Consider the following 19,705-nt stretch of genomic DNA (forward strand, 5'->3'; position numbering starts at 1 on the left):
AAGGATATAGATAAGCAGAGTTTATAGTCTTGATCAGGTCATAGCGGATAGAAACAAAATACCATAAAAATAAAGTTGAAACAAAAGATAAAAGCAGCAAAAAGGTGTCACTGTTTTTCGGCCACGTCTAACTTTAGTGCCGCCATTGCTGGTGTCTTTTATTATTTCTTTTGTTTTTGTCGTTACTGTTTCACACATTTTGATAACTAGAAGAGGGTGCATTTTAAATGAGTGCAATTGTCTTCTTACGGGGCTTCATTAATTCCAATTATCTGACCCCTGCCACAAAATTAAAGTTTTTCTAATCAACATTTTTAAGATGTTATTGGTTTGAAATAAATAAATGGTTTTAAAATGTGTTTAAAATATATTAAAAATTACTTTAAATTTATATTAACAATATTTTTAACAATTTTCTAACATCAATATCAACTTTGGACAAAATGGAACATTTTAAAAATAAATGGTATGTCAATTAGACTACATGAAAACAAATTGAACTTAGAAAGTAGAGCGTAAAGGAGGCCACCCGAGAGTTTGATATTATTGATTAACTAGTACTATAATTAGATTTGACCACTACTATGGCATTGCTTTGGTTTAGATTGAAAAGTTTGGGAAAAAGTGGGACATGCATGGACTTGAAAGAGATGAAGAAAACTCATCAGCGAATAGCAACAAAAGAGAAGTTAATATGTTAACGCTATATAAGTATGTATGATGACTATATGAGTTTGAAGTATTAAATAAAGTATAAGATTTGTGACATGATTAAATAATTATTTTTTTTTATCAAAAAATTGACTCCTTTAAGGTAAAGTATTTATTTTATGAGATAAAATGTGATGTTAAAATTATTAATTTAAAACTGAACTATTTCACTTTAGTATTAACTCTTTTTTCTTTTTTCTTTTTGCTATAACTTTAGTATTAACTTTATTCAGTATATAAGATAGATGAATGATTAGGTGTGATAATTAAATTTGAATTCATGAGTAAGCGTTGATCCCGAATTGATTTAAGTAATTTTTCTAATTGAATTTATATGTGAGTTTGAGTTTTCTTCAATTTGTAAAATTAAATTCGGGTTTGGAGATGTAACTACTTATCTCATAATAAAAATTACACACACATGTTGAAATTCATCCTATTTTTAGCGAGAACAAAACGGAGGAGAGCTAAACCTACTCTCACTCTACTCTTTTGTCCTTACTGATTTTAATTTATATTAGGGATTTCAAACAAGTTGGTCTACCTTGTCGATCTTGTCATCAATTTATTAAAGAAAAGGATAAAATTGGTTGATTTATCTTTTGAAATGGATTGAAATTTTTTTTTCATTATATTTTTTAATATCATGTTAACGAATCAATTATTTAAATAATAAGAATAAAATAATATGTTTTTTTTAAGTAAATAAAATGAGAGATGGAGGTCTGAATGAATATAAATTTTTAAAAATAATAAAAATTAAGTTTGTATCTTAAAACTAACCATTAAAAATTATTTGAAAAATCATCCCTTTTTTTTTACCAAACCCATCATAATATGCAAGTTAGAGAATAAACACATGTAATCCAACCTATCAAAATGACAGGTTTAATCAAATAAGTTGAATCCATTTTATTATCTCTACTTATAAGTACAAGCTTTTATGTAAATTAATATAATTAATCTCTATATTATAATTTAAAAAAAAATTTGAGTAAAATAATCTTTATACATATATATTTTCTTCTGGCTTAGTTAGGTAACTTCATTTTTGCAAAACAGTCCTCTCAGTACTTTTATCTTAAATTGATTTTGTTTTCTTTAATCAATTATTCAATAAAATGAGAGTTTTTTTTTTCTTTAATTAACAATCAATGTTAGACATAGAAAGGTATTTGTGAGTCCAATAAAAATAATCTTTCATATTAATTAATAATTTTTGAAATTAAAAATTCTGAATGCATGTATTTTTTATTTTAACGTATATTTTATTGTTAAAAATACTTTATTAGTTAAATAATATTTGAACATCTTATTTGATAAAGACATGTACAATACTAGAGATATTTTTTAGAGCACTCCGAATTTTACGAGTTAGCACTCTTAGATTAAGTGTGTTTAAATTAGAGTTTACAAATTTAAATTTAGATAAACTTGATTAATAAAATTGTTTTTAAATATATATTTACTAAAAAAAATATTACTTGTCTTACTTAATGTTACTAAAACTGTAATATAATATTAAGTTAAAATGATAGTGTAATTTATCAGTAGTCATAAATAAAAGTTTACTCAACGAAAAAACAATAAAGTATTAGTTTCAGGCTAAGAGAGTAAAAGAAATTGAATTTAAAACAAAAAACACATTCTCTGTTGACAATGGTTTGACCTCCTTATCCCGAAAGCAAACACCTCGGAAGACATGCTACAAGACATGGTGAGAACATACAATGATAGTGATGAATAACTTGACAATAAAGAACCAACATAATTGGTATTTGACGCACTAACACATCGACAAACATTAACGGAAAATGATAATAGAAGAAAGAGTTTTTCTACGAAATAATTTAAGAATGACGTAGTAACTGCATCCGAAAGAAGTTGATTGATATGAGTTATAGACGTTAAGTTGATATTTGTGTGAAATGTCATCACTCACATAAATGAGACACCAGAATGTCGTTCCACCAATTTAAAAATTACATGCATAACATTGTCTGGGGAAATTAAACAATTAATCAAGTTTTAGTAAAATGAAAAACAAAACATGATGAAACCCATTTTAGTATAATAATGTATATTCTACTTTAGTTTCATACATATGTAAGTCAACATATTATTATTATTATTTCTACCCAAGTTTTAATTACACCATTATATATCATTGTTTTAAAGCTTCAAGCAACAAACAAGCTTAACGGGCAGATAACAATAGCTCCTTCATCGAATTTGATCTAGTAAGTTCAAAAGTAAACCTTTTTTTTTGTAACAAAAGTCAATGTCGATCCATTAGTGTTATTTGTCCATTAAAATTATTGACAAACTACGAACATCTTTATCTTGTTATACATGTTTTAGTTCAAACGGCTTACGTATTGACTCTTGAATCAGAACAGAAATTTGTGGGTGTAGTACGTTTTTGGAAAAGAATTATAGAAGGGTGGCTTTATATAATATTAATATCAATAAAGTATTTTAGCATTTTATAAGTTTTAATTATTGGTAAAGACAACCACATAGAACAATGATTGGTGAAATGACAAATAACAATTTTGAACAAAAAAATGAAGTAAGTTTGTCAACAAAAAGAAAGAAGAGTTCATACTTTGGAAAACGAGAGGGAAAAGAAAAGTAGTGACCAAGCAGAGTCTTGTCAATATGGCACGCTCCCTTCCGCGGCCATGGCGCCCATGGCACCTTGTCGCACAACGGCACACCTGTCACTGTTTGTTTTAATCAATTGCTTTTTAACATTCATTTTTTTAATAAATATTTTATAACTTTTTTGGTTCAAAATCCAATATTCTTAAGTTATTTTATATTTGATTAAAATTAATGTAGTTAGCACTTATTTAAAAAATAAATAAAGCAACCCCATCATGTAATTTCTTACTTTATATTTTTTGAATTCGATATTTTGTTTAGAGAAAATGAGTATTTTGTTACTCAAATCAATGTGTGTTGATAGATATTTTTATTGTAAAATATAAAATAATAATTAATTTCATGTTTAAAAATTTATACTTCTACCTTTGTTTTAAATCATCTAAGTATATATAATAAATTAAATTGATTTAATGTGTTCTAAGTGTAAAAATTGATTTGCAAGTTTTCCTTATAATAAGTTCCAAACAAATATATATATATATATATATATATATATATATATATATCATTTTTTATCATTATAAACACTAATAATGTTATCAGGAGATTAAATTTCATCTATATTGTAAATTTAATTTGACGTGTTTTAATATATCTTATGTCGTATGTTATGCTTTTAGTCAACCAGTCTTTATGTTATGTAAAATTTATTATATTTTTTTTTATTTTAATCGATCCAAATATAATAATTGATATAGAATATCAATCTGTACACAGGCCGTTAAAAGAAGACAATATATATATAGTGAGATGATACCCCAAAATTGTACATGGAATAATTGCACCTAATTAAAAAAGAAAATTGTTTACAATTACAAAAATAAGAAGAAATTATTTGATTGAAAATGGATTTTATTTTACTATGTGAAACTTGTTATCATGTTTACAATATATCGAGGATTTTTTTTTGTCAATATATAAAAGATGAGTTTAATTCTTTTTATTTTTCTTACTCATCTTTTCCACCACACTTTATGTTTTTTATTAGTTAATCCTTACTCAAATTAATGACTGACCTAATAAATACATCTTCTACAACTTAACAATTAGATCACTTGGCCGATTCAAGCCTGAAGCAAGCAAAGCACTTGCTTTTAAAATAAGGCTCTATAATTATTTTTTTTTAGCATGGATATTTTTATAAAAAAGATAAATAAATAATATTAATTATTGAATAAACAATACTCAAAGTGAATATTTTATTCGTTTTAAATAGACCCTTCATTTTTTTTTATCATTTTATTTCCAACAATTTTATCTAGTTTCTTAGTTGATCCTCTAATATTATTAATTGATCTTAATTAAAGTATACATTTTTAATATTAAATATTTTAAATGAAAAACTCCTATAAAACTTATGTTTCTATGACATTATAAATGTTCCTAAATTTAATTAAGGTAAAATTGAAATGACTTTCGCTTGGCCTCCTTTACCTTTTAACATTTTATATATCAATTTTACTTCGTACAACAGTGTAAATTTCAAAATAGAATAATAAAAAAAGATAATATAATTATTATCCAACAGTATATAGAGAAAGTAGGTAATATGTGTGAACCAAAGGCTCAAGAACTATAATGAATTAAGGAAAAATCACGGGTACAAAAACTAGTGACAGTGTTACGGGGAAACATTATCGAACGATTTGCATTTTTCATGTTGGGCCATAAATTTTAATACTACAAGCACTGTTTCCTTCAAATGCTTGGAACAATAATTTCATGCATGCCGTACATTTTTTCCCCCTAACTTGATCACGCGCATTCATTCTATGGACGAAATATGAGAGTGGAGTAGGGCGATTCTTCATTCTGATTCATGATTGAAACCAAAACACTTTAGAAGGTTAGAATTTCTTCAATTAGGTAGAAATCACTTTCTCACACCAAACCACCTCTAAGGGAAGGAATACAAATTGCCTTTTTATGTTGGCCAAAATTTTACCCTTTACAATCTTTATTGACTGATCACATTTTGCATTCAAAAACAGACCCAAACCTTAAAGGCATGACAAACAATACCTAAGGTCTTGGAATTATATAGTATAAAAATATTGAAAATAACATGAATACAAACCAGCTATGAATTGTAACCAGTAATGGTTCCTGTGCACAGAACAAGGTAACAAGAAATTATTTTACTTCTCTAAAATTTGAAGAGATAAATTATTTTTAATTTTTAAAAAATTGAACTTTAATATAAACAAACCTTTCAACTAAATGCCTTGCTTCCCTTTGATAAAATGGAAAGTTAATAATATGGCTTGAACCCAGGACCTCTCCCAAATTCCCCAATAATCTAAGTGGATGTTTGGAACTGCATCAAATATACTATATACGCTTGGCTCCAACATATAAGCTATACACACAGCAGCATATAACGCAATGCACACCACTACTGAGGAACGTTGAACCAAACATACACTAAGTCTATCCCACGTGGCAAATTCTGATAACTTTTGTAAAGTATTAGTAAGTCTGCAAAATACTCTGCAGGTAGAAATCAAGTTCACCTATTGTACTGCATCCTTGATTATGGCTTTGTTTCTTCTCTTTTTTATAAGACCAATCATCGAGGCTATCAATGCAAGTCCTGGATTTCTTGAACATAGACACTTAACAGAAGTTTGTGTCCATATAAGTAATGAGCAAAGGCATTGATCCTCTGTAGAGTCAAGTGTTTCAATGATTACAATTTTGATGGACAAAGGCATTGATCCTCAACAGATTCAAAACATCATTTGAAGCAGCCTCTTAAGATCCACAAAACAGAATTCCTTATTGACTAGTGATGGATTTTAGTTTTTATCGAAGAAAGAAGGTCATAGGTCGTGGCTGTTTCTCTATCAAACACAATGAGGAAAGCAAATCTATGCAGAAAAATATGTCTATTGGCTACCATATGACAAATAGCACCAATCATAACAAGAAGAATAAGAGCCAAGTATTTGAGCATGTAAGAGAATATGATAGAGAAGCAAGAATTTAAGAAAATAAATTGATGTCAATCATGTAGGCAGACTAATGAATACCAAAAATATCAGCTTTATTTAATTGTAAAATTAAGTTATTATCAATTAAAATCCATCTGCTTAATAGTATAGCCAGCTGACATAATTTGAGTTCCATTTACAGACTATTAAGCTCAAACTCAAAGGGATAGTTTTGTCAATGGTTAAAACAAATTAACATCTTTCCTAAATTTCAGTATAGTAAATGAAAAGTTGGCTATATAGGTAGGTGACCAACATCCATTTACATTCCTGCAATCAAATTTAATTTAATTTTTTTATATATAAAAAATGATTATCACGTGATAACTCTCATTTCATTGTTGCCATTGTTAGTATACAAAGAATGGAAAAAAGAGAACAATTATCAGCTCCATAAGTAAGCTTTAAGTTCCAAATCCCACATTTTTCCTCCCCATGTGAATTTGAACTTAATTTCACAATACACAAGGCATTTACCCCAAGAGACACAAAGCATCAATAGACCTTTTACGATGTATTAAATGAATTTTAAGTCACATACACCAACAGAATAAATAATGCTTTATCACTTGCGCGTGTGCGCACACACGGAATTACATAAATCCAAATACGAGCAGTTTCAGGAAACAATGTTTTATCATCTCCAATTGTGCACTAAAGTATAACTTCATTGTAAAATCTCTCTACTTTCTGTCCGCAAATAATAGACTGCAAGGCACAAACATAAATTCAGTGTTTCCATTGCTAAAAATATGTCACTCTTATTCCTGGCCCCAAATATAAAGACGGTTAAAAAAAATTTCCTCAATAAAGAGAGCTGAATTATACATGATGTTCCAAAAAAAGAAAACCCAATTTCAATAACAAATTTAAATCGGGACCAGTTAGATAAAAGATATTCTGGGTTTTTCATCTGATAGTATAAGCTTTTAGGAAGATTTAGTTCTTGACACTGTACCACCAAAGCTTAATGACCAAGTAATCAAGAGTTTGATCCTTGGCACTCCTATTTCAAAACTAAAAGTTTCAGCCCAAGTTATGTAGGGCCGGTGTTTTTTGGCCAACCTGTAATCCCAAAAGTTTTTCCTATGATGGACATGTTAGAGATACGAAAGCATTTTCATGCCTGTACCTAATCATTGAGATGGTGGCCAAGATTTTTTACCATAGCCAGCCATATTGTAGACAGTTTTAAGATTAAAAGATGAAAAAATAGAGCAATGAAACAATCTACAAAATGTATTCTATAGGAGCGGTTTGTAGTTCAGACTCAGAAACATGCATTGTTGTTAGTTGTAACTACAAATAGGAATGCAACTCTGTATTCTTTAAATGTGGTAATGTTTGGGTAGTAGAATGAGATAAAATGATGTCATTGTATATGAAATTTGCAGCTTAATAACTTAGTGGTAAGCACAATTCCATCACCATCAAAGATTGTTTATATTTCCTAAAAGGGAATGATCTTTCACACTTTTTTGACCAAGAAAAGAAAAGAAAGATTTTATTGAATTGAATGGAAAGGACAAAATATGGGAGAGAGATCTCTACTCCGAGGCTCTCCCCTTTGCAAAGGATTTCTCCTTCCACAATGAGCAATGTTCAACCTGCAGAACGATAAAAGAAAATGAAATCTTTCCAGCACGTTTTCTTATTCACTTAACTCACTAACTCTAAGCTGACTAACTGATTATTATAACTGTCCTTACTAATTGTCCTATCTCCTAAGTCCTAACATAAACCGTCAAACAAACTTCTTTCCTTAAGCAGGGATATGTTCCCTGCACAGGACGGAAATCGCCCTGAAAAATTTGAGCACTTCATTACCACGAAGGACAATGCAATGACACAATGCCATAAAACTGTCCACCTAAACCTTTAAACTAACTGAAAAAACTGATACTAGCCCAAAAGACACACTGAAGGTTCTCACAACAACAATCAAGTCTTATCCCACTAGGTGAGGTTGGTTACATGAATCAAAGTTGCTATTGAGCTTGGTTAAAAAATCAAATTCTCACAAAATGAACAAAATTCCTATTCCAAATATGTAACAGTATGGGCAATGTAAAAAGAAAGGAATAACTTGTCTTTATTCAAATACATCAGGAGATAAAACATATTTATTGCAATATATCATTAATATAAATTGTCTTGAATAGCCTTTCAAATATAATAGTAAGACCAAGACTTGTCCCTAGAAGTGAACTTTGATGAGCTTTCCAAGAAAAAATTGCTAGGGATTCAAGCAAAAAGTGACAAAATGGAAAAAGAACTTAGAAAAAAACTCAACAGCAGTTGTCTAACTATAGATTGAGAAGACTCCATTTTTAGCTTACAAACCATTGAATGCTTAATTGCTGATAAATTTAAATGGCCAGAGAAAAAAATATATTTCACACGTATATATCTTCATTCTTTCTTTCCCCTTTGCTGAGAATATATTCATTCTATCAAATTAGAGCTAAATAATTTGAAAATATAGCACCAAAAATTACTTGATTGACAAAAATGCATCTTTGCTATCACACTTGTCAGAAAATAGATAAAGCCACAACTAAAATTTAAGATTTCTTTCAAAAATGTTCTGGTGGGCATGAACAGTACATGATTTCAGCAATGACTATAGACTTTTTCCCACTTGATAGGGGGTACAAAGGTTTTGAAGAATGGTAACCAGAACATTATATACAGTATGCAACACAAATGAACGGATAAACTATATGACATTAGAAATTTAATATTACAAAATAAAAAGATTAAAGGGATTTCAGCCATCCCGTCTTTGAACATAGGCAACAAAACTTCAGTAAATCCTAATCATTATACACTACACTGCTATCTGGAATTGTCAAATTAACGAAACTTAAACAGTAAAAGCAGGAGGGAGAGTTAATGATTTGTAAAATTACCCAATCAAATACAATATTTTCAACTAAACAAACCAATCTTACCAAAAACAGCAAGAGATATGGAGCACCATGCATAACGCAATTGCCACAAAGCTTGCAAGACTGCTGACCTAGTTAAAGCCAGTGCCCATTTCCTTTCGCTTCAGTTCTAAAGCAATACGCTCATTTTCAAGCTTCATTCTTTCATTTTCTAGACTCAGCTTCTCCAACTCCCGGTCCTTTTTCTTACTAAACCTCTGCCACTTGAACCTCTGTTTCTCTAGTTCCAGCATTTCAACCTGAATTTGTAACTTTTGTTCTTCTAACTGAAGCGAGCGTGATTCAATCCATTGCTTCTGTAACCAAGCGGCTCTTGAGTTCTCGGGTAATACTTGACTCACATCAGACTGGACCATCTGTCCATGGGGATATGAACTTTTGCTGTAGTCCTGACAATTTAAAGAATTACCAAAATTATTAGCATCTTCTTGGCCTTGGCCTCGTTTCAATTTCTTCATAGATCCACCCAATGGCCCATATATTCCTCTACTATCCCCATGGGAAGTACAATTCTCTTCAAAGTCGTCATGATCGTCAATTTCCACATCTTGATCATCTTCCTCATGATCATCATGATGGGACCTTCTAATATCATCATTATCATGATCATCTCTATTTCGGAGAGCTAACTGCAAAGAACGTTGCAATGCAGGATCAGGGGGTAAATGCAATCTATTACCATTATGATAAGAACACATCTCTTCATAGAACAAGTGTTTTGAGCTTAATATTTTTCGAACATCATCCTTTTCTTTCTCAGAAAGATAATCTATTACATCCAACAGTGTAGGATTTTCAACAACCTGACAAGAAGTGCCCCTCCCTATCATATCATTAAGTTTTTTATACCTTTTGTTAAGATCATTGAATTTATCCTCGCATTGCTGTGGTGAGACATGATAACCTCTTTCAGCCATGACCTTAGAAACAGATTTCCACTTACCCTTCTTCTGTAGGACCGCAAACTTCCTTCTTCCACTGCCACCACCATCAGCAGTCACATCCTCGCCTATATAAGAAACAGCAGTTATCAGAAGCTTTACCATCTTATCAGTCCACTTCACTCTCTGCCAAGGTGATCCTTTTTTCCCTCTACTCACTTCATGGTGACCATCAACACCGTCCTCAGTAAAGCTCGGTTCATCTTCCTCACTTGCTGAGTTTTTGCTTCTGTCTCCTTTACTAAAATCTGTCATTGAAATGGTTTGATCACAGTTCTGTAAGGTTCCCACAGTAAGTGGAAAACCATCATGAACCGCAGAATGGACAGCAGAAGACCCTTGACGCGGATGAGTTTGATGTTGGTGCATGGTATGCGGATGCTGTGCTTGATGTTGAACCCGAATTGATCCTGGCAAATCAAAGCCACCAAAAGAACTCCCACCTTGAATTATACCTCCCTGTGACAAATTTCCTTCCATTGCTCCTCACAAACAATAATTCACATCAAACCAATGAACCCATAACACCTCAAATCCTAATTCAAACCCACTCTCTTTTAAGTGCCTTTCACCTAATCAACAGATTAAACTCATGCAAACCCATTTCTGTTCAATCATCCTATTGCTTTTTCAATACCTCTCTAGATCTTCAAGCAAAAATACCCATCAATCCTAACAGGAATCCCTCTCTCAAATATCAATTCAGAGAGACAAATATGACACAGTTCCAAAACAATAACCAGATACAAAACAAAAGGTAAACTTTCAAACAGTGCAGAAAAACATCAACAAAAACCTTCAAGGCTCTTGAACAAGGAACAAAGCTACTTATCTGCTCCAAACCTGGAAAGAATTGCACACTCAGAAGCCAAAAAAGGAACCTTTAGCAACTAAACCCAGAATCCAGAGCTGAAGATCACGAGAAACATCTCATATATCCCACAGTGAAAATGTTGAAGGCTGTGAAAACTGAAAAGAACCCCACCAAAAAGAGAGAATATTAAGAAACCCAGTGAAAAACAGACATGAGAAAAAGCGTGTGATATAACTAATCAATGTTCACCTTGTGTTATTTAGTGATAGATGATAATAATTAATTTAATTAATATTCCCTTTTATCGCATTATTCAAGTTATTCACGTAATACTTCATTGCTATAACAAAAGTAACAAAAGTAATGAATTTTTCTATTGGAAAAGTAACAAAAATAAAAAAAGTGGACATGTGTCGAACTAGTTTAATAATTGTTGTGCATACGACGCCAAGGGAAGGAAAGAACCTTAACAAGTTCAATGTATGCGAGATCTGGTGGGTCCATCCAATACATGTTGGTGTCACGTTAAAAAAAATACATATATTATATGTTTGTACGAATAATTGAAGATAACGCCAAACATATTATAGTCGGCACAAGATGATGAATTTTAATGTCGGAGCCTCTTTTTGTTGTAACTCGAGAATAGAACGTGAGTAATGTACTTTTTAATATATTTTTTAATATTAAAAATAAAAAATATTAATTTTAAAATGAAAAACTAGTATTATTTAATATTAGATATTAACTAGTTGTAAAACAATGTCATGTTAGTGTATCATTTACTTTTCATTTAATATATTTGTTCTCCCATATAATTTGAAGGGACAATATTATAACTTATTGGTATAGTATATTATTAGTGAAGTGGAGTGTGGGGATCGGAGTGTTTAAAAATCAATCTTCAACTCATTCTTTTTAGATGGTGACGACTGTGACATGATTTTTTAATAAAAATTGAAAATGCCTCATTCTTTTTCTTTTTTCTGTGCTATGGAAATGTGCACTCTAAATGCTAAACATAGAATAATGAAAATGTGTTGGGTAGGGTGCTGGGCTCAGTTATAACTGGTAGAATCAACGATTTTGGCAAGATTCTCTGCTCGAAAATAAACATATATAAACTTCGATGCGTAAAATTCAATTTAAGTAATTTATAATAATAAAATTTTATTAAAATTAATTTTTAAGATTAAGATTGATAAAATCAATTAAAAAACTTAACAAAAAATAAAAATTTATTTAAAAAATAATTTTAATAAATTAAATATTTATAATATATAAATTTTAAAATAATAACTTTAAATAAAATATAAATGATTATAATAAAATTTTATAATAAAAAAATTATACTATTTTGTTCAAAGAATAAATTATTTATCAAACAAATTATAATCAAAATATATAATAAACTCAATAAAACAAAAAAAAATAACAATTAATATGTTTATATTTTATTTATTTTTTAAAAAATTTTAAATATAAATAAATTAGATTCAATATATTATAATTATACTTGTAATGTATATTATTATAAAAATAATATTATTTAAAATTAAAACATAAAAATAAAATTTAAATATTATCAATAGATAATAAATTTACTATAATAATAAGTGATTGTGAAATTTATAAAATATTTATTTTTTATCATTCATTTTATGATTTAAATATTAATATAATTTTATTTAAAGAAAATATTTATGTGAATAATATTTTATACATTTGTTATATATAAATAATTTTTTAAAAAAATATCAATTTCATATTAATCATGTAATAACTAAATTGTATTAGTCTAGTCAAATAATATAAAATAGTAAATAAATTTTTCTATTAAAACATATGAAAAAAAAATTATGTTTTACTTTATTAGTAAATTTTTTATGCTAATTTTATAAAATAACTATTTATATGTGATGTAAATATCTATTTGTAATGATAGATTTTTATATCCTTATGTATGCATTTTTTTTTTATTTTGAGTAACATAATTATTTATATTAAATTTATCAACTTCTTATTTTGCATAGAAAAAGAATTAAAAAAACATATAAATTAAAAGATAATATTATTCAAAATAGAAAAATTTGTCCATTAAAAAAAAAATATGGTCTAAAAACTCCTTAAATAACTAAAAGTATTTATAAGATTCAAAGAAAGCGCATCAAAAATAATGGCTTAAAGGCATTTGAATGGACCAATGATAAGAGCAAAGAAAAATAAGATAAAGAAAAAATTAAAGAAAATAATTGCTGTATTATCTAAAAAATAACCTAATTTAGAGTTAGAAGATGTCAAAATAGTCAATTATATATGCATAAAGAACTTTCTCCAATGCATTCCATTAGTATTTAATTACTATATTTTGCTTATTTATTTTGATTTTTTATTTAGGATAAAATTTTATTATTTTGTTTAGTTTATTTAGATTTAAGCTTATTGACACAAGAAACCCGTTAGGTTATATTTGTGTTAGTTTATAAGCGTTAAACATATATATGCTCTTATATATACATTTGTAATTAGTTTTAAATACAATTTAAGATTTAACATAAATTTTTTTTTTGATATTGTCAAGAGGCTAAGACTCTTATAACGGTCGTTCTTTTACTTATCAATCTTACGATCATAGTGTCATTTTTTATCTCTATTCAATTTTTATCTTTATTAATTTTTTTTGTTTTAATTCCTATTTTTGTCTTAATAATTTTGTTTTTGTTGTGTAAAATTTAATTGAAAATTATTTAATTTGACAATAAAAATTGTGATTGTCATCACAGTGAAATTATTTTTTATTTGTCTAAATTCTTAGTTACTGAATCCTATAATTCTCTTTCGTGTAAATTAAAAAAAAACAGTTAACTATTTGTTGTAAAATAACATATTATATTTGAAAAGAGAAAATAAATGATTATTGCGATCTATTTTACATAGACATTATTTCTTTTCACAACACATATTAATATCATATTTTAAAATCAAATGCTAATATAAACTTACCGAATTCCTTTGATGTTTACATAAGGTCTATTATTACAAAAATATACTTAAAATATAAAAAAGTATAGAAGTTTATGACATTAATAGAATATTTTAACAGTATTATGTAAATAAAAACATATTCATATTCTAAACACACATTATGTAACAAATACAATAAAAGAAAGAAAATAAAAAAAATAAAATCTATATTTGTTGAAGATAACTTAATGATTAACATTTATTTTTTACTAAATAATGAAAGAATACATAATAAAAACGTGTAAGCAATAAAAATCAATGTATCATAAATACTCTATACATCATATAAAAAATAAATCAATGACATTACACTAAAATAATGAAAAAAAAAAGTTGAACAAAGTGTGAAATTATAATTTCATTATTAAAAATTATATTCAAAATATAAAAAAGAAAAAAAAGGTGGATTCATTAAAGAATAATAAGGTTAAGAATTTGGTGTTGTGTTAATTTAAGTTTTACATTAAATTCTCATCCTCGTAACAGTAAAGTGATTGAAATTGTTCTTACCTTTACTAATAAATAATTATATAAAAATTTAAATTAATTCAAATTTATCAATATTAAAAAATTAAAAAATTCAATTAATTATATTGAAACTAATTCTAATACAACATGTCAATATGAGAAATAAAAAATAATAAATAACATTGTGAGGTAGTAATTATTCATTTCTTATATTTTAAATTTTAAATTTAATAATTTTTTTTTAAAAAAAGGCAAAAAAAAATTTATGAGAAACTTACTTCATTAAACCTTTCATAAAATATACTCACTAATTAATATATATATATATATATATATATATATATTAATTATAGATCTTTACTTGAATAATTATTTATAGAGATTTATAAATACCGAATAAGATGTAGATATTATAATATTTAATTTCATTTATATTTATAAAATATATTTAGTTTAAAATTTAAAAATTAAAATAATTTTAATTATGTTTAATTATTTTATTTATAATAGTAATAATTAAGCCATGTTTAAATTTTTTAATTAAGTTATATATTATACGTTTTGATGAAATTATTTTTTTAATTTTTCATAGTTGATGTTAATATTATAATAATATTTATATTTACCAGCTTATCAAACAAATACATTATGATAAATAATATTTAAGTTAACATCTATAATTTACAAGTTTGTCAAACGAATGTGAATGAATTTAAACACGAGAGTAAATTAATACCTATAAAATAAATACGGATATTAAAATTATTACTATTAAACGTGCATAAATTAAATATTTTACTTGTTCCTGTAGGTTTTATCACCAATAGCAAGTGCAAATTTTAATAGTAGTTATTGATTAAAAAATTAAAAATCCCAAATCAATTATAAGAAAGAAGAATCCTTTTTCTTGCAAGCAAATGAAAAATGAAAAATAAAAAATAAAAAAACACACTGAAAGTATGCTTTAGTGTTTGAACCGGACAAATTAGAACATGTGAATTCTATTTTATGCTATTTTAAAAATTGAATAGAAAATTAAAAAGTGATTGATTTTGATTTTATTAAAATATAAAATAAAAAAATACAAGAAAACAAAGATGCTTACATATTTGAATGTGATAATTAGTCTATTATTAAAGATTTTTTACATGTATAAAGACTCAAATTTAAAATTTTAATTATACAAGAATAAACTGCTTGTCATTTGAACTAATCTTTATTGGTGTTCTGTACCTTCTTTTATTTATACTCACATGAGACTTTATATTTAAATTAGATTTAATTTTTTTATAAATATAAATAAACTTAATTTTTTTTATTTTTTTAATTAATTTTAGCCTTTATAAAATTTAAATTTTTAAAAAATGAATTTCTGTCATTATTCATTACAAAAAAAAGTTACTGTTTATCTTACAAAATCTATAACTAGATGTTAAATATTTTATGAATGGATCAATTTTTCCTGGCTAAATTCAATACAAATTAAATAGAATACCTATACCAATGTTCATCTACATTGTTTCTTTTGGTTTTTCTTTTCCTTTTCAATCTCACATACACATATAATTAACTAAAATGAAAAAAATTATTAAGATAGTAAAAAGAAAATACAAAAAGCATTAAAACTAAAAAAAAATAAAATATATAACAACAACAATAAGTTCCCAAAAATCATAAAATAACAGTAAATAAAATTAACACATGCAAATATTGAAATAATTAGAAAAATTATTAAAAAAATACGATTAAAACATCTAACGAATAAAAAATGTCATGCATTTGCCAAAAGTGAAAAAACAGCAAAATAAATATTTAAACAAAAATAAAATATTCTAGTAATTTATAAAATCATCATTAAAATATTTTTCAAAAGTATTGTTGTTGTATTAATATTAAAAACATTCAGAGATAATGTGATAAAATAAATTATTTAAATCACAAAACATAAACAAGTTTTCTTAACATGAGCATGTATTTGTCTAACATTTAGGTAAGCATTGGTCGTAGGTAGCAAAAGACAAAGAAAGCTTTGTATATATGTTCGTCCTATTTTTCCTCAGAAGCATAGAGAGCCTTGATTTCCTCGACATCCTCGTAGCTACCAAGGAATATGGGAGATCGCTCGTGCAACTTCTTTGGAACCAAATCAAGTGCCTGTTGACAGATATTAATCACTTTCAGAGACAAATGATGTATTCATAATCTAATCAAACTCAATATGGATTCTATTACTTCTCTCAATGTTATTAGAGGACAAAAAACCACTAATTTTATGCAAAAGTACTAATCAAAGAAATTGTCAGTTTGGCATAAGTAGTGAACTTATAATTATTTAATTTTAAAAGGACAATCTATGTTTCGTTCAATAGGAGTAATAGATTTATGTGAGTTGCCTCACATAATTATAATTTATCATAAAAATTGTACTACTTTATTTTTTATAAGTATATTTGCATCGAATTCATTTTTTGTAAATTTAATTGGACTGGAGTAAGAAAATCAAATTTAGTTGTGCCTTAAATTTAATGATTTAAACCCTATATTTTTTATAAGTATATTTGCACTAACCTAGTAATATTAATCCATTTTGTCTGTCGAGAAAAAACAATTTGAGAGAGTTTAACAAATATTAAAAAACTATTTTTTTCTCCATTTGTAAGTAAATTACCCGTTGCTTGCCAGTGAAAGCCTGTCCTCCTGCTTGTTCCATCAAGAATGACATTGGGAACACTTCATAGAGTACACTGCACCAAACAACAAAGTAAATTAAATCCATAGACAATTTATGTCACAAGTTCAGAAACCATAAGAAAGGTTGAAAATGTCATACCGCAATTTCCCATTTGGACTCTTTTTATCAGCGGGGTACAGAAAGATGCCTCCATAAAGCAATGTGCGATGAACATCAGCCACCATGCTGTTTATTTATAGAACTCACAGACAGATTAATGTCATAAATTAAATGCATATTTTTGTTGAAGGTGACCAATCAAAACCTATTAAATAATTTAAATTATTCATTCCATAGGTTGGTCTTTAGCATTTCAAATAAAGAATCCAGTTTTCTCTGTACCTTCCAATATATCTTAGGGACTTTGGTGATGAACCATCTTTTGGAAACTTGCATTTCTCCACATACCTAAGAAAGGAAATCAAAGTGTCACAGATTGCATTATAGTCCCTATAACATTGTAACATTATGGATTCATACATACTTGGAAGTTGGACCATCCCAGTTTTTAGCATTTCCTTCATTCACTGAATAGATCTTGCCTTTCTTTGGGATCTGAAGGTGAATCACAGATCAAACAACTAAACAGAGATTTTTCGAGGAGATTAAATCCTGTCTATTATCTAAGCAATCAACAATAAGTATACTGATCAAATCATCTTAACTAAGATGAATATAAATTTAGTAAGTTTATATGGCCTGGTAAAGGCTAAGTGGAAACACTGTACAAGTCAGCTCCGTGGGCAGATTAATACCTTGATGTCAGGGTGAGTTAGAATGAACTCTCCAAGGGATGGATCAAGGGTGAAACCGTCAACACCAGTTCCAGTGCTTAACACAAGCTGTAAAATATGCCCCAAATTAATAATTAACTAATTAAAAGTTTGAGCCAAAGTAAACTTATGTCAACTCAGTCCATAGATGCACTAAACAATAAACAACTAAAAGAAACTGAGCTTATTCTTTTGTGCTTTCACGTGAGGAAATGTGCTGGTATCATTAGTTAATATTGATCAATAACTTGTACGCAGAAGAATTTTATCAGTAACCAGAGGGAAAAGATGACCAAAAGAGGAAGAAAGATCAAAAAGAATTTTTAATAGGCTCGATCAAAAAACAAAACCAAGGTATAGAGCAACGAAAAAGGGTAAGGATTTAATTTATTATACCGTGCAAGAGCTTCCATACATGCAATAACCAGCCGCCAACATGTTCTTCCCAGGTTGCAAAACATCTTCTATGTTTGGTTCATGGTCTTCTTTCACCAAATAAATCCCAAAAATCTACATGGAACACAACATACTCAATTGACAACCTCAATATTCTGTTTAACTGGAATAATTTTATTTAAAAGAGAGTTCAATGGAAAGAGAAAAGCATGCATGGAATGCATTTAAGGAAAGGTGGAGAAGCTGGGGACCATACTGTGCCAATAGAAACACCACAATCAATGTTAGATGAACCATCCAGAGGGTCAAAAACAACACAGTATCTGCACCATCAGAAAATTTGCATTAGACCCAGTAAATTAAACTAAGGCTAAACAATGAGGAACAAACACTAATATAAGCCTAAGTTAGTTTAACAACTTTCCACGCTTAGAAGGCTCCACAAATGTCGCCTCCTCATCTTCTTCAGACACCAAAATGCACTGAGAGAAAGATCTCAACATTAGCAAAGTCCAATATATAAATAGATCGACCTCCCACCAAATCACATGCTGCTATGACTTACTGTTCTCCCACTGCTGACCAAAGCCTTGATAAAGACCTCATTGGAAAGAACATCCAATTTCTTTTGCTCTTCACCCTTTATCCCGATAAGAAACAAAAATTTTAAGAGGACCGAACCAACATATGTATATATACGTCAGAAAGTTCCCATGTTGGAATACAGATACACATGAAGATTCACTTGCCTGAACATTTGTCTCTCCAGCAAGTCCAATAAGCTTAGCAAGACCCGCCTGCGAAAGAATTAAAACTTTATACGTAGTAAACCGATTCATCAAAAAATAAAAAGAAAAATGTTAACACAAAAGCATGTATTATTGACGTGGTAACATACGAGTGTTGTGGTACCTTGTTAACGGCAGAGCAAACGAACTTGCAGCCAAGAACAATGTGATTGAGCAAGATAGTGAAATCACCGCGAGACTCAGCGTGTTTGGATTGTTGGTTGAGCACGAAACGGGTAATGGTCATGAGGTCGGTTCGTTGGGCATCCGCACTGTGATCCATCTTTTAGTTTCAACGCTTCCAACCAAACCCAACACATAACACAACTCATCAAAATTCAATAATAAGAGAAAATGAGAGATGCTATGCTATCTGCTTCGGATGACACGTGGAAGACGTAGAGAGAGGGAGGAGTTCGTGGTCACGACGGCGGATAACGATTTT

General features: G+C 28.2%; 2 protein-coding genes across 3 annotated transcripts; both read right to left on the minus strand.

The window, feature by feature from the left end:
• Window positions 1-6,742: 6,742 nt before the first annotated feature.
• LOC113872666 lies at window positions 6,743-11,518 on the minus strand. 2 transcript variants are annotated; one of them, XM_027510390.1, is made up of 3 exons: window positions 11,330-11,518; window positions 9,397-11,235; window positions 6,743-7,082 (listed from the first exon to the last, which is right to left on the minus strand). In XM_027510390.1, the coding sequence occupies exon 2, from the start codon at window positions 10,744-10,746 to the stop codon at window positions 9,397-9,399; it is 1,350 nt and encodes a 449-aa protein (XP_027366191.1). In that variant the 5' UTR covers window positions 10,747-11,235; window positions 11,330-11,518; the 3' UTR covers window positions 6,743-7,082. The 2 variants fall into 2 exon arrangements, with proteins under 2 accessions (XP_027366191.1, XP_027366190.1); XM_027510389.1 differs by lacking the exon at window positions 6,743-7,082 and having other exon boundaries at window positions 9,091-11,235; window positions 11,330-11,376.
• A 4,875-nt stretch (window positions 11,519-16,393) lies between these two features.
• LOC113870915 (fructose-1,6-bisphosphatase, cytosolic) lies at window positions 16,394-19,625 on the minus strand. Its single transcript, XM_027507461.1, has 12 exons — window positions 19,385-19,625; window positions 19,222-19,269; window positions 19,038-19,112; window positions 18,893-18,954; window positions 18,729-18,795; window positions 18,473-18,586; window positions 18,059-18,145; window positions 17,788-17,858; window positions 17,646-17,711; window positions 17,403-17,489; window positions 17,241-17,316; window positions 16,394-16,726 (listed from the first exon to the last, which is right to left on the minus strand). The coding sequence occupies exons 1-12, from the start codon at window positions 19,541-19,543 to the stop codon at window positions 16,619-16,621; spliced, it is 1,020 nt and encodes a 339-aa protein (XP_027363262.1). The 5' UTR covers window positions 19,544-19,625; the 3' UTR covers window positions 16,394-16,618.
• Window positions 19,626-19,705: the final 80 nt, after the last annotated feature.

This window comes from Abrus precatorius, unplaced genomic scaffold, assembly GCF_003935025.1.
Source record: "Abrus precatorius isolate BTA unplaced genomic scaffold, Abrus_2018 Scaffold7, whole genome shotgun sequence".
NCBI classification, from domain to species: domain Eukaryota; kingdom Viridiplantae; phylum Streptophyta; class Magnoliopsida; order Fabales; family Fabaceae; genus Abrus; species Abrus precatorius.